Source organism: Balaenoptera acutorostrata, chromosome 3, assembly GCF_949987535.1.
Source record: "Balaenoptera acutorostrata chromosome 3, mBalAcu1.1, whole genome shotgun sequence".
Lineage (NCBI taxonomy): Eukaryota > Metazoa > Chordata > Mammalia > Artiodactyla > Balaenopteridae > Balaenoptera > Balaenoptera acutorostrata.
Window position 1 is genome coordinate 68,197,280 of NC_080066.1, and position 16,622 is coordinate 68,213,901.

The 16,622-nt window shown below is 37.2% G+C and overlaps 2 protein-coding genes across 2 annotated transcripts in view; one reads left to right on the forward strand and one right to left on the reverse strand.

The window, feature by feature from the left end:
* The window catches only part of NOX5 (NADPH oxidase 5), an 89,789-nt gene that overhangs the window by 47,059 nt on the left and 26,108 nt on the right, over window positions 1-16,622 (reverse strand). The gene's annotated exons all lie outside the window — the stretch shown is intronic.
* LOC103008735 (60S acidic ribosomal protein P1-like) lies at window positions 3,740-4,110 on the forward strand. The gene has a single exon (XM_057544314.1). The coding sequence runs from the start codon at window positions 3,740-3,742 to the stop codon at window positions 4,016-4,018; it is 279 nt and encodes a 92-aa protein (XP_057400297.1). The 3' UTR covers window positions 4,019-4,110.

Consider the following 16,622-nt stretch of genomic DNA (forward strand, 5'->3'; position numbering starts at 1 on the left):
GTTTCTAAGTATGTTGGGGAATTTAGAAAATCACACAAATACTCAGAAAAGACCTGAGAAGATACTAAGCCTCCACTTCTGGCTAATCTCTAGACTTGGTACAAGCAAGAAGCGAAGGCTAAGGCTAAACAGCTTGCCCCAGCACAGAGTTAATCTGTGAAGACTAGGAGAGGTGGTTTGCTTGTTTGTTTGTTTGTTTTTAGCTCCTAACATTCAAGGAAATCTCTGTCAAAACACTAGCTAACCATAAGCTAAAGGAATGTAGACTTCAACAACAAAACATGGCAAGGAATATAATCTTTGAAAAAATAATTTGGAAAAGTCACTAAACCATAGGTGACTGAAGCTTCAAAGTGACAATCCAAAATGGCAAATCCTGGGGAAGAGGAGATTTAATTTCCAAAGTTTCCACGTTGTAATATTCAAATGTTCAGTTTTCAACAAAAGTCACAAGACATACAAAGAAGCAGTAAATCCAGGCATTGGACAAAAAGACATAGACTTTATATCAATTATCTTTAATACGATCAGAGAGCTAAAGGAAACCATGGTCAAAGAACTAAAAGAAAGTAGGAAAATAAAGAACAAAATGAGAATACCAATAAAGAGATACAAATTATGAAAAGGAACCAAATAGAAATCCTGGAGCTGAAAGGTACGATACTTAAATGAGAAATTCACTAGAGGGGTTCAACAGATCTGAACAGGCAGAAGAATCAATGAACCTGAAGATAAGATGATTAAAATTATGAAAGTCTGAAGAACAGAAATAAAAAGTATAAAGGAAAGTGAACAAAGCCTAATGGACCCATGGGACACCATCAAATGTACCAACACACACATTTTGGGAGTCCTAGTAGGATGTGAGAAAAAGAAAGAAGTAGAAAGAATATTTGAAGAAATAATGGCTGAATACTCGCCAAATTTTATTAAAGACATGGATCTTCATATCCAAGAAGCTCAATGACCTCCAGGTATGATAAACTCAAAGAGATCCATACTAAGTGCTATAGATTGAATGTTTGTGTCCCCACCTTCTCCAAATTCACATGTTGAAATCCTAACCCCCAATGTGATGGTATTAGGAGGTGGGGCCTATGGTAGGTGATTAGGTCATGAGAGCTTTTCCCTCATGAATGGGATTAATGCCCTTATAAAAGAGAACTCTGAGAACTCCCTTGCCTCTTCTGCCATGTGAGGACACAGTGAGAAGATGGTTGTCTATGAACCAGAAGCAGACTCTCACCAGAGAGTGAATCTGCCAGCACTGTGATCTTGGACTTCCCAGCCTCCAGAACTGTGAGAAATAAATTTCTGTTGTTTTTAAGCCATGTAATCTATGGCATTCTACTATAGCAGCCCAACAGATTAAGACACTAAGACATAATCAAACTGTTGAAAGACAAAGAGAGAATCTTAAAAGCAGCAAGAGAGAAGTGACTTATTATGTACAACGGATCCTGAATAAGATTAGCAGCCTATTTCTTGTAAGAAACCATGGAGCCAAAGGCAGTGGGATGACATAATTAAGTGCTGAAAGAAAAAGAGCTGTCAATCGAGAATTCTACATGTGGCAAAATTATCCTTCAAAAATGAGGGAGAAATTAAGGCATTCACAGATAAAAGCTGAGGGAGTTCCTTATCAGTAGATGTGACCAACAAGAAATGCTAAAGGGAGTCTTTCAAGTTGAAATAAAAGGACAGTTGGTGGTAACACAAAGCTGTATGAAGAAATATAGGTCTCCAGTATAAGTAACTACATGGGTAAACATGAAAGCCAGCATTACTGTAGTTTTAATTTCTAACTCCACTTTTTATTTCCTACATGATTAAAAGAAAATGCATTTTAAAAACTATAAATCTATTATTGAGCACACAGTGTATAAAGATGTGATTTGTAACAACATTAACATAAAGGGGTGAAGACAGAGCTCTATAAGAGCAGAGTTTTTGTATGCTGTTGAAGTTGGTATCAATTCAAACTAGATCATTATAAATTTAATATGTTATATGTAATCCCTTTTATAACTACTAAGAAAATATCTAAAAATTATACACAAAGGGAAATTAGAAGTGAATCAAAAAAGTTCACTACAAAAATCAACTAAACACAAAAGAAAAGAGTAGTAGAGGGAATGAGAGACAAAAAGATATTAGACATACAGAAAATAGCAAAATAGCAGAAGTAAGTCCTTCCTTATCAGTAATTGCTTTAAATGTAAGTGGATTATATTCTCCAACCAAAAGGCAGAGATTGGTAGAATGAGTGAAAACAAACAAACAGGATCCAATTATATGCTGTCAAAAAAGATTCACTTTAGATCTAAAGGCATACATATGTTGAAAGTAAAAAAATATAAAAAGATATTCCATGCAAAGAGTAACCAAAAGAGATGTGGGCGGCTATCTGCTATAAGATAAAATAGACTTTAATTGAAAACCTGTTACAAGAGAAAAAGCAGAACATATATTCACAAAAGGGTCAATTCGTCAAGAAGATATAACAATTATAAATATACACATACCAAATACCAGAGCTCCCAAATATATGGTGAAAATGTTGAAGGAATAGAAGGAATAATAATAGAGACTTCAATATCCCACTTTCAATAATGTATTCAGCATCTAAATAGAAGATTAATACGGAAATAGAACAGAAAGAAAATTGAACAACACTATAATCAAACTAGACCTAACAGACATATATAGGGTATTCCACCCAACAACAGCAAAATACCTGTTCTTCTCAAGTGCACATAGAACACTCACCAAACTAGACAATATATCAGTCCACAAAAAAAAAGTCTCAGTAAATTTTAAAAGATTGAAATCATTCAAAATATTATCTCCAAACACAATAGAAAAGAACAAGAAATCAATAACAGAAGTAAAACTGGAAACTTCACCAATATGGGGAAATTATACTATGCACTTTCAAACAACCAATGGATCAAAGAAGAAATTACAAGGGAAATTAAATACTTAGAGACAAATGAAAATGAACATACAATATACCAAAATGTCTTGGATGCCATGAAAGCAGTGCTGAGAGGGAAATTTATAGCAGTAAATGCCTACATTAAAAAGAAGAGGACTTCCCTGGTGGCGCAGTGGTTGAGGGTCCACCTGCCAGTGCAGGGAACATGGGTTTGAGCCCTGGTCCAGACGGATCCCACATGCTGTGGAGCAACTGACCCATGCACCATGGCTACTGAGTCTGTGCTCTAAATCCTGCGAGCCACAACTACTGAGTCCATGTGCCACAACTACTGAAGCCCGCACACCTAGAGCCCATGCTCCGCAACAAAGAGAAGCTACTGCAATGAGAAGCCTGCGCACTGCAACAAAGAGTAGCTCCTGCTCGCCACAACTAGACAAAGCCCGTGTGCAGCAACAAAGACCCAACGCAGCCAAAAATAAAAATTAATTAATTAATAAAAAAAAAAGAAGAAACATCTTAAATAAATAATTTAGGGACTTCCCTGGTGCCCATGCTTCCAATGCAGGGGACATGGGTTCCACCCCTGGTTGGGGAACTAGGATCCCACATGCCACGTGATGCGGCCAAAAAATAAAAAATAATAATAATTATTTAACATTACACCTTAGCCCTTTCCTCAGCTGCCGATAAGGTGCTTGGTCCTTCCAAGGAAGCTAAGGCTGCATTGGGGTGAGGCCCTCACTTCATCCGGAGACTAGCACTGCGCCTGGCAGCCCCTTCCTAGCACTGGCCCGCACCATGGCCTCCGTCTCAGAGCTCGCCTGCATCTACTCAGCCCTCATCCTGCATGACTATGAGGTGACGGTCACAGAGGATAAGATCAATGCCCTCATTAAAGCAGCTGGTGTAAATGTTGAACCTTTCTGGCCAGGCTTGTTTGCAAAGGCTTTGGTCAATGTCAACATCGGGAGCCTCATCTGCAATGTGGGGGCGGGTGGACCTGCCCCAGCAGCTGGTGCTGCACTAGCACGAGTTCCTGCCCCCTCCACCACTGCTGCCCCAGCTGAGGAGAAGTAAGTGGAAGAAAAGAAAGAATAATCTGAAGAGTCTGATGATGACATGGGCTTTGGTCTTTTTGACTAAACCTCTTTAGTAACATGTTCAATAAAAAGCTGAGCTCTTAAAAAAAAAATTACACCTTAAAGAACTAGAAAAAGGAGAACACAGTCAACATAAAGCTAAAAGGAGGAAGGAAATAATAAATATTAGAGTGAAGATAACAGACTTAGAGAATAGGAAAATAGAATCAATGAAAATAAAGTTAGTCCTTTGAAAAAATCAACAAAATTGACAAACCTTTAGCTAGAATGACACAGAAAGAGAATGAGAAGATTCAAATAACTAAAATCAGAAATGAAAATGAGGACATTACTACCTACTTTACAGAAATAAAAATAATTATAAGAGAATACTATGAACCATTGTATGCCAACAAATTAGACCTAGATGAAATGGACAAGTTCCTAGAAACACAGGTACCAAAAACAGACTCGAAGAAATAGAAAATCTTGACAGACCTATAACCAATACAGATTTAATCAGTAATCAAAAACCTCCCAGGAAAGAAAAGTTCAGGACCAGATGGCTTCACGAGTGAATCTACCAAAGATTTAAAGAAAAATTAATGACAATCCTTCACAACTCTTCCAAAAAAAAGGAGGGAATACCTCCTAATTCATTCTATGAGGTCAGATAAACACATTACAAGAAAAGAAATCATGGCTCAATATCCTTTATGAATGTAGGTGCAAAAATCCTTAACAAAATACTAGCAAACAGAATCCAGCATCATATTAAAAAGATTAGACACCATGTCCAAGTTGGATATATCCCAAGAATGCAAGTGTGGATCAACATAAAAAAATCAATCAGTGTGATACACCACATTAATAAAATAAATGAAAAAACCATATTATCATCTCAACTGATGCAGAAAAAGCATTTGACAAAATTCAAACACCCTTTCATGATAAAAACACTCAAAAACTAGAATTGATTGGAACTTTCTCAACATGATAAAGGGCATTTATAAAAACCCCACAACTAGCATCATACTCAATGGTGAAACACCGAAAGCTTTCCCCCTAAGATCAGGGAGTAGATAAAGATGATCACTTCATCATCATCATCATCACCATTGCTATTCAACATTTACTGGAAGTTCTAGTCAGAGTAATTAAGCAAGAAAAAGAAATTAAATGCACCCAGAAGGAAAAGAAGTCAACCTATCTGTATTTGCAGACGACATGATCCTATATATAGAAATCTCAAATAATCCACAAAAGAGCTACTATAACTAACAAATAAATTCAGAAAAGTTGCACAGTAGAAGATCAACACCAACAAAATCAGTCGTGTTTCTATACATCAGCAATGAACAAGTTGAAAACAAATCCATTTACAATAGCATTCAAAAGAATGAAGTACCTGGGAACAAATTTATCCAAAGAGGTGAAAGGCTTTTACACTAGAAAATACAAAACATTGTTAAAAGGCATTAAAGAAGACGTAAATAAAAAAAAAATCATCCTTTGTTGATGGAATTTGCTATTTTAAGACAGAAATACTACCCAAAGATATCTACAGATTCAATGCAATCCCTTTTAAAATTCAAACAGCCTTTTTTCTTCAGGAATGGAAAAGCCAGTTCTCAAATTCATATGGAATTACAAGGTTCCCTGAATAGCAAAAACAATCTTAAAAAAGAAAAACAAAGTTGGGGGACTCACATTTCCCATTTCAAAACTCACTACAAATCTACAGTAACCAAAATAGTGTCATAATAGCATAGGAATAAACATATAGATCAATGGAATAGAATTGAGAGCCCAGAAATAAACTCATTTATCTATTGCCAGTTGATTTTCAACATTGGTGCAAGACCATTCATTGGGGAAAAATAGTCTCTTCAACAAATGGTGCTGGGACAACTGGATATCCACGTGCAAAAGAATAAAGTTCAACTCCTACCCCACACCACATACAAAAATTAACTCAAAATGGATCAGTGACCTAAATATAAGAGCTCATACTACAAAACTCTTAATAAAATTTACACTATCATATGCACCTTGGAAAGCAAGGACTAAAGAAAGAATTTTCAAATGAACAAACAAAAAGAGCTAACACTGGGACTTCCCTGGTGGTCCAGTGGTTAAGACTCCAAGCTCCAAGCTTCCACTGCAGGGGGCACAGGTTCGATCCCTGGTCCGGGAACTAAGATCCCACATGCCATGTAGTGTGGCAAAAAAAGGAAAAAAAAAGAAAAAAAATATATATATATTTAACCAAAATATGAACACATAAAACAGTATCTTAAAATGCCTTAATCCAATGTAAACATTTTCTCAAAATAGAGTTTCAAGCACTTTGCCAGAATATAAAGGAGATATTTTGAATGTTTTCAAATCACGCTATATGGCACTGGCCCTTCATAACCATAGAAAACCTCTTTAAAGCTGCAAGTAACATAAAGCTATCATTTATTAAGCACTTAGTATGTACTAGTCCCTTCACATATGCTATTCCTTTTAAACCTTCTAACTCACTCAATATCAACAGGTATTCTACATCACTAAAAAAAAAATAGAAGCTACACTAAAAAAAAATAGAAGCTACAATCTGGAATTCCCTCAGTTTTTTGCTACCGAACCTATAAGCCCACCTTTGTCTCAATCCATTCTTTCTCCTTCCCTCCTATTTCAATAAAGGAGATGTTAAATCTTTTCATCTAAAGTAAAAATCCTCTACCAGTGCTCTGGATCTCATTTGCTCCATTAACTATCTTCAACCTCTCCTTTTCTACTGGCTCCTTCTCATCAGCTCCTAAACATGATTTAGTCTCACCTATCTGAAAATAACAAACTAATAGTTTCCCTGGGTTTTACTTTCCCCTCCAGATATCATCTTTTCCTCTCATTCTAGTCAGTTAAATACTTCATGAATTGTCTACATTTTCTATTTCCATTTTCTTATCTCAACTTACTCTTCCAATATGCCTTCCTTATCAACACTTCTACCACAACCATTTTTGCACTAATTGAGTAGGTGATTTTCAGTCTTTATCTTGCTCAATTTCTCAGTTACAACAGTGTTAACTCCTCCTTCTTTCTTTAAATATTTTTCCTTTGGCTTCTATTTAACTATACTTTTCCTAGTATACCTTCTACTTCTCTATTCTTACCCCCAGTTGCTTTAGGAGCTCCTTTTCCTTATTTGTCTCTTTAAATTAGAGTTCCTTAAACCTTAGTTCTAGGCCTTCTTCTCTCCCTTATATACTATATAGAGAATCCCCCCACTTCAATGGCTTAAATTTTCATTTATATGCAGATAGCTCCCAAATACTTATTTACAGCTATTTCTTAAGCTCTAGACCAATATATCTAACTGGGACATGTCTCATAGGCATCTTAAATTTAATATATTCAAAAATAACATTTCCAAAATCATCTCACCCATAAACATGCTTCTTCTTAAATATACTGTAATATGTTAATACTTACTGAACATATAATTATGGGCCAGGCATTGTGCTAAGTGCTAGGATTACAGCAGTGAACAAAACTCTCATGGCCCCTGCTCTCCTAGACTTAGTCTGGTGAGGGGAGACAAACATTAAACAAATAATTATACAAATAACTATAAAATTATAATTATGATAAATGCCATTAAAAAAACAAAGTACACTAACATGTACCCAATGGCTCAAGTCAGAAACATAGAAATCATTCCTGACTACTTTCTTTGTCTTGTACATCAATCACCAAATTCTACTGATTCCTAATTCCTAAATATCTCTCAAATTCAACTACTTATTTCTATTTCCTCTGTTACCATCCAAATCCAGGACATCATCATCTTTCACCAGATTCCTAGAAGTCTCCTAACTGGCCTCTACTTCCAGTCTTGTTCCTTCCTATCCTTTATCTACACTGCAGCCAAATAGAATGATTTGTTAAAAATGCTTAAAATCTTTTAAAATATTCTTATTGTCTTTAGGATAAAGTACAAACTCTTAAACACAACTAAAATCCCTGGACATCATATATAAAACAGACATAAGTAGACTCTAAAAGGTGGACCAAAAAAAAGGTATACTAGCTAAAGACCTCTGAACCCAAGAAATGACATGGTAGTGCATTCTCCAGATTTCTTTCTTTGCCTCATATATCCCAGACTTGGAGCTAAAGAAGCTGACAACCCAGAAATAGGAGAAGGCACATACATAAAAGTCCCATAAAAGCCACTCTCTTTAGCCAAAGGATCTGGAAGGGGCAGGCTAGCAATGCAGAAAACTTTTAGCCAGTAACCACTCTATTCCAGCCAAATAGTACAGAAAAACTGTGACCTCCAATCCAACCATCTCCACCAGCAAAAGCCAAGTAGGGATGCTGCCCTCACCAGCATGGTGTCAGAGAAGGATGAGTAAGAAGCCAGAACTTTCATCCCTGTTGGGTGTACTGAATCCCCCACTACATGTTAGTGGAGACCACATGGAGAGCCTGGACTTCCATCTCCATTCAGCAATAATAAGTCATCCTTCTTGCTCACCACTACAGTGGTGTAAGAGGAGGCCTAGTGGAGAGTCAGAACTTTCACCACTAACCCAGCAGGAATGATAATCAACTGATGTCAACACCAAGATAAAAGAGATGTTAGAATTATATTATAAAGATGTTAAAGCAGTCATCATAAAAATACTTCAATGAACATTATAAACATGATTGATATAAATGAAAAAGTATAAAATCTCCCCAAAGAAATAGAGTGTCTTAGCAAAGAATTAGAAGATATAAAGGAGTACCAAATGAAAATTTTAGAACTGGAAAATAACTGAAACAAAAAGCTCTGTGAATGGTCTCAACAGAAGAATGTGGGGTGGGGAGTGGGGAACAGAGGAAAGAAAAAGTAAACTTGAAGGCAGAGTAATAGAAATTATCCAAATCTGAATGAGATAGTAAACTGAAAAAATAAATGAAGAGAGCCCCAGGACCCATGGTACTATAATAGAAGATCTAGCATGCCTGTCATTGGAGACCTAGAAAGAGAGAAGAAGGTAGAGTTGAAAAAGTACTCAAAGAAATAATGAATGAAAAGTTCTCAAATTTGGCAAAACCCATAAACCTATAGATTCAAGAATCTGAACAAATTCCAAATAGGATAAATCCAAAATAATCCACACAAAGACATATTATAGGCAAACCTCTCAAAATTAAAGTCAAAGAAAAACCCTTGAAAGCAGTGAGAAAGAAGTGACATCTTACCCTAAGAAAAGACAAAACAAATGACAGTGGATTTCTCATCAAAAACCATGGAGGCAGGAAAAAAGCAGTACATTTTTAAAGTGATGAGAGAAAAAAAACTATCAATCCAGAAGCCTATATCCAGCAAAAATATCCTTCAGAAATGAAGGGGAGGCTTCCCTGGTGGCGCAGTGGTTAGGAATCCGCCTGCCAATGTAGGGGACACGGGTTTGATCCCAGGCCCAGGAAGATCCCATATGCTGTGGAGCCCACAACTACTGAGCCCATGTGCCTATAGCCTGTGCTCCACAACAGGGGAAGCCATGACAATGAGAAGCCCACACACTGCAGGGAAGAGTAGCCCCCACTCGCTGCAATGAGAGAGAGCCTGCGCACAGCAACGAAGACCCAACACAGCCAAACATAAAAACAAATAAATAAATAAAAATAATAAATAAATTTAAAAAAAAAGAAAGGAAGGAGAAATGAAGATATTTTCAGACAATGGAAAACTAAGGGTACACTAGAGAATTCTACCAAATGTTGAAAGAATTAACACCAATTTATGTAATCTTTTCCAGAAAATAGGAGAGAAACACTCCCAACTCATTTGATGAAGCTAATATTACCCTGATACCAAAACTTGCAGACAAGGACAGTACACACACACACACACACACACACACACAAAGAAGAAAACTACAGGCCAATAGTTTTCATTAATATAGATGCAGAAATCCTTAATGAATATTATTAGCATATAGAATTAAGCAATATGTTAAAAAAAAATTAGGGGGCTTCCCTGGTGGTGCAGTGGTTAAGAATCCGCCTGCCAATGCAGGGGACACAGGTTCAAGCCCTGGTCCAGGAAGATCCCACATGCTGCAGAGCAACTAAGCCCATGCGCCACAACTACTGAGCCTGTGCTCTAGAGCCCGTGGGTCACGACTACTGAGCTCACGTGCCACAACTACTGAAGCCCACGCTCCTAGAGCCCATGCTCTGCAACAAGATAAGCCACCACAATGAGAAGCCCGCGCACTGCAACGAAAAGCAGCCCCCGCTCGCCACAACTAGAGAAAGCCTGTGCGCAGAAACGAAGACCCAACGCGGCCAAAAATAAATAAATAAATAAATAAATTTATTATTTTTTTTAAATTAGGGGCTTCCCTGGTGGTCCAGTGGTTAAGATTCCACACTTCCACTGCAGGGGGTGCAGGTTCAATCCCTGGTCGGGGGACCTAAGATCCCACATGCCCTGCAGCACAGCCAAAAAAAAAAAAATTAAACACCTTGGCTATTTTAGTTTCCTAGGGCTGCCGTATTAAAGTATCACAAATTGGATGGTTTTAAACAACAGAAATTTATTCTCTCATGGTTTTGGAGGTTACAATTCCAAAATCAAGGTGTTAGCAGGGCTATTCTCCCTCTGACACTCTGGGTAGACTCTTTCCTTTCTTCTTCCTTGCCTCCAGTGGTGCCTGTTGATCCTTGGCATTCTAATCTCTGCCTCTGTCATCACATGGTGTTCTCTCTGTGTCTCTGTTTTCACATGGCATTCTTATCTTTTTGTAACAGGACACCAGTCATACTGAATGGGGGACCTTGCATTTGGCAGTTGTTCCTTAGATATAACACCAAAGCACAAGTAGCAAAAGGAAATATAAATTTGACTATATCAAAATTTAAAACTTTTGTGCTGCAAACAATACCATTTAAAAAGTGAAAATACAACTGATAAAATGGAAGAAAATATTTTCAAATTATGTATCTAATAAGGAACTAGTATCCAAAATATATAAAGAATTCTTACAACTCAATAATAAAAAGGCAAATAACCTAATTTTAAAATTGTAAAGGATCTAAACAGACTTTCCTTCAAAGATGATATACAAATGGCAAATAGGCACATGAAAAGGTGCTTGACATCATTAGACATTAGAGAAATTCAAGTCAAAACCACAATGATATACCCATTTCACTCTCACAAGGATGGCTATAATAAAAAAAGCAGACTTTGACAACTGTTAGGAAAGACATGGAAAAATTGAAAACTCATAAATTGCTAGTGGGAAAGTAAAATGGTTCACTCCTTTGGAGAACAGTTTGGAAGTCCCTCAAAAAGTTATACATAAAGTTACCATATGACCCAACAATTCTGCTCCTAGGTATACACCCAAGAGAATTTAAAACATATGTCCACATGTACATATATAACAGCATTATTTCTAATAGCCAAAAAGTGAAAACAACCCAAATGCCCATCAACTGATGAATGTATAAACAAAATGTGGTATATCCACATAATGGAATATTATTCAGCCATAAGCAGTAATAACATACTGGTACATGCTTCAATATGGATGAACTTTGAAAACATTATGTTAAATGAAAGAATACATATTGTATGATTATATCAAGTATCCAGAATAGAAAAATCCATAGAGACATGACACAGATTAGTGCTTGCTAGAGGTTAGGGGAGAGACATAGGGTTTCCTTCTGGGGTAATGAAATTCCAGAACTAGATAGCGTGATGGTTGTAAGACTTTATGAATATACTAAAACTACTGATTTGTACACTTTAAAATAAACATTAAATAATAGTGATAACACAAAATGCCTGCAAGCTTTCAGAGAAACTCATATATTTCTGGTGGCTATATGAAATGATACAGCCACTCTGGAAAACAGTGGGGAGTTTCTGATAAAACTGAATACAACACAGCAGTTTCATTCCTGGGCATTTATGCCAGAGAAATAAAAACTTATGTTCAAACAAAAACCTACTAATGAATGTTTATAGGAGCTTTGTTTGTAATAGCCAAAAACTGGAGAGGTGCTTGACCTATTTAAGAACAAGAGGTTCTTAAACAGGTGAATGGTTAAACAAACTGTGGAGTGCTACTCAGCAATAAAAAGGAATTAATGATACATGCAACAACCTTGATAAGTCTCTGGAGAATTAAGTTGAGTGAAAAAAGTCAATCCCAAAAGATTATGTACTGTTTGATTCTATTTATATAACATTCTTAAAACGACAAAATTATCAAAATGGAGAACAGAATAGTGGTTATCAGTGGTTAGGGAAAGGTGAAGGCAGGACGAAAGTGGGTGTGGCTATAAAGTGACTGTATGGGCAATATGAGGGATCATTGTGTTGATGGAAATATTCTGTATCTTGTATCAATATTTGTATCTTAGTTGTGATATTGTACTATAGTTTTTAAAGATATTACCATAAGTGATATGAGTAAGGAATACATTAACTAGATTTCTTTGTATTATTTCTTACAACTGTGTATTTATTTATATTTATCAAAAAATAAGAAGTTTAATTAAAAAATAATAGGTCACAACAATGAGACTACTACACACACCTATTAGAATGGTAAAAATCTAGAACACTGACAACACCAAATGTTGGTGAGGATGTGGAGAAACAGAAACTCTCATTCACTGCTGGTGGGAATGCAAAATGGTACAGCCACTTTGGAAGACAGTTTGTTAGTTTCCATAGAACTAAACATACTCTTACCATATGATCCAGCAGTTGTGCTCCCTGGTATTTACCCAAAGGAACTGAAAACTTGTGTCCACACAAACACCTGCACGTGGATGTTTACATAAACTTCATTCTTAATTGCCAAAACTTGGAGGCAACCAAAATGTTCAACAGGCAAATGAATAAACTGGGATACACTCAGACAATGGAATATTATACAGAGCTAAATGTAAATGAGCTATCAAGCCATGAAAAGACATGGAAGAACCTTAAATGCATATTACTAAGTGACAGAACACAATCTGAAAAGCCTACAAGCTATATGATTCCAACTATATGACATCCTGGAAAAGGCAAAACTACGGAGAAGGTAAAAAAGATCAATGGTTGCCAGGGATTAGGGGGAGGGATGAATAGGCAGAACACAGAGGATATTTAGGGCACTGAAACTACTCTTTATGATACTATACACTTACCCAAACACAGAGAATGCACAATACCAAGAGTGAGCTCAAATGTCAACTATGGATTTTGGGTTATAATGATGTGTCAAAGTAGGCTCATCAATTCTAACAAATGTCCCACTCTGGTGGGGGACGTTGATATGGAGGAGGCTACGCATGTATGGGGATAGGTGATATAAGGGAAATCTCTATCTTCTGTTTAATTTTGCCTAAAACTGCTCTGAAAAATAGTCTGATTTTCAAAAGGTAAAACCATTAAAACACTATAATAGCACAGGGGAATTTTGTAAAATCTCAGAGTGGGAAAGGCAAGACACAAAACATAAGGACACCCAAAGAAAAAATGTGTAAATTTGACTTATGTTTTAAATTTCTACATGGAAAAACCAAAATACAAATAATAAACTAGACAAAATATCTGTAAAACTACGACACAAAATTCCGATTTCCTTATTATATAAACAGGTTGTATGCATCACTAAGAAAGAGCAAACCAGTAGAGAAATAGAAATGAATAGATCATTTCTACAGATAAAAATATAAATATGAAAAGATGTCCAACTCATAATTAAGAAATATACACTAAAACAACTAGCTAGCATTTTTCATCAATCAGATTGGCCAAATGTAAAAGTTTGGTAAAGTATCTCACTTTCAAAGTGTGAAAAAACTGGCACAACTGAAAATGTATGTCCACACAAAAACATGCACACAGGGGGCTTCCCTGGTGGCGCAGTGGTTGAGAATCTGCCTGCCAACGCAGGGGGACATGGGTTCGAGCCCTGGTCTGGGAAGATCCCACATGCCGTGGAGCAACTAGGCCCGTGAGCCACAATTACTGAGCCTGCGCGTCTGGAGCCTGTGCTCCGCAACGAGAGGCCGCGATAGTGAGAGGCCCGCATACCGCGATGAAGAGTGTTCCCCACTTGCCGCAACTAGAGAAAGCCCTTGCACAGAAACGAAGACCCAACACAGCCATAAATGAATAAATAAATAAATAAATAATTTTTTAAAAAACATGCACACAGATGTTTATAGCAGCTTTATTCATAACTGTCAAATCTTGGAAGCAACCACGATGTCCTTCAATAGGTGAATGGATAAACTATTGGTACATCCGTACAATGGAATGCTATCTAGTACTAAAAGACATGAGTTGTCAAGCAACAAAAAGACACGGAGGGATCTTAAATGCATATTGCTAAGTGAAAGAAGCCAATCTGAAATGGTTATATACCATATGATTCTAACTATCTGACATTCTGGAAAAGGCAAAAGTATAGAGACAGTAAAAATATCCGTGTTGCCGTGGGCTGGAGGGGTGGGAGAGAGAGAGATGAATAAGTGGAGCACAGGGCATTTTAAGGACAGTGAAACCATTGTGTATGATATTATAATGGTGAATACATGTCATTTTACATTTGTCAAAACTGACAGAATGTACAACACAAAGAGTAAAACTTAATGTAAACTATGGACTTCAGTAATGATAATGTATCAACATTGGTTCACCAATTGTAACAAATGTACCACACTAACACAAGATATAAATAATAGGGGAAACTATGGGGGAAGAGAGGGAGGTATGTGGGAACTCTGTACTTTTAAATTTTTCTGCAAGCCTACAACTGCTCTAACAGAATAAAGATCTAATTTTTAAAAACTGGGCACCAGGGGCTTCCCTGGTGGCGCAGTGGTTGAGAATCTGCCTGCTAATGCAGGGGACACGGGCTCGAGCCCTGGTCTGGGAAGATCCCACATGCCACGGAGCAGCTGGGCCCGTGAGCCACAATTGCTGAGCCTGCGCGTCTGGAGCCTGTGCCCCGCGACGGGAGGGGCCGCGATAGAGAAAGGCCCGCGCACCGCGATGAAGAGCGGTCCCCGCACCGCGATGAAGAGTGGCCCCCGCTTGCCGCAACTGGAGAAAGCCCTCGCACGAACCGAAGACCCAACACAGCCAAAAATAAATAAATAAATAAATAAATAAAAATAAGAAAAATCCTTTAAAAAAAAAAAAAAAAAAAAACTGGGCACCATTGGAGGATTCTATGAACAGATTGTTTTGAAAACTGTTAAACACAGAGAAAGATTCAAGCATTTGATACCTTTCCAATACACACTGGACCACTGGGCACTCAAACAATATATGGGAGGAACTTTCTCTTTATAGACATATTCCAGCTAATAAAGGAAGGAATGATATCCCCTTCTTGTAACACTTGATCAGTTTATCTACGTAATAATCATCAAAGACTGCTAAAAATACAAAAGAAACATACCAGATTGAAGAATACATCAATATCTTAACAAAAAACAAAAACAAGGGCTTCCCTGGTGGCGCAGTGGTTGAGAATCTGCCTGCCAAGGCAGGGGACACGGGTTCGAGCCCTGGTCTGGGAAGATCCCACATGCCGCGGAGCAACTAGGCCCGTGAGCCACAATTACTGAGCCTGCGCGTCTGGAGCCTGTGCTCCGCAACAAGAGAGGCCGCAATAGTGAGAGGCCCGCGCACCGCGATGAAGAGTGGCCCCCACTTGCCGCAACTAGAGAAAGCCCTCACACAGAAACGAAGACCCAACACAGCCATAAATAAATAAGTAAATAAATAAAAATTAAAAAACAAACAAACAAACAAACAAAAACAAAAACAAAAACAAAAACAAACAAAAAAAAAACAAAAACAAACAAAAAAACCAACCTGAGTCTGATAAAGCCTCTCTACAGTCAACTACCAACTTACCGAAAACATACTAAATGGCACTATGGGGATATAATCAGCAAAATCTGTGCTGTGTAAAACCATAGGTCCAGTGACCAATTTCTTTGACAAATAAATTTCAAGGTGAAAAAAAGAGGTGTAGTTTAAAAGAGACTTAACGAGTCAAATCAACCAATCTCAACATGTAAACTTTATTTGGATTTAGTTTGTTTCATTCAAACAAACTAAATTTTTTAAATTATTAGACAATCAGAAATGTGAACATTGACTAGATTTGATGATTTAAAGAATTATTAAATTTTTATGTGTGATATTGTGGTAGTGGTTTTTTTAAAAAGCTTATAGAGCTTCACACTGTTATACTTACAGATGAAATGAAAAAGTATCTGGCATTTAATCCAACATAAAATAGAAAAGAGGGAAAGCGGTTTAGGTGAAATAAGACTGGTCATTAGTAGATAATTGTTGAAACTGGATGATGGGTACATGTGTTTATTAATCTGTTTATTTTGCACATGTTTGAAATTTTCCATAGTAAAATTATTTTTTAAAAATAAGCGGGGCTTCCCTGGTAGCGCAGTGGTTGAGAATCTGCCTGCCAATGCAGGGGACACGGGTTCGAGCCCTGGTCTGGGAAGATCCCACATGCCGCGGAGCAACTAAGCCCGTGAGCCACAACTACTGAGCCTGC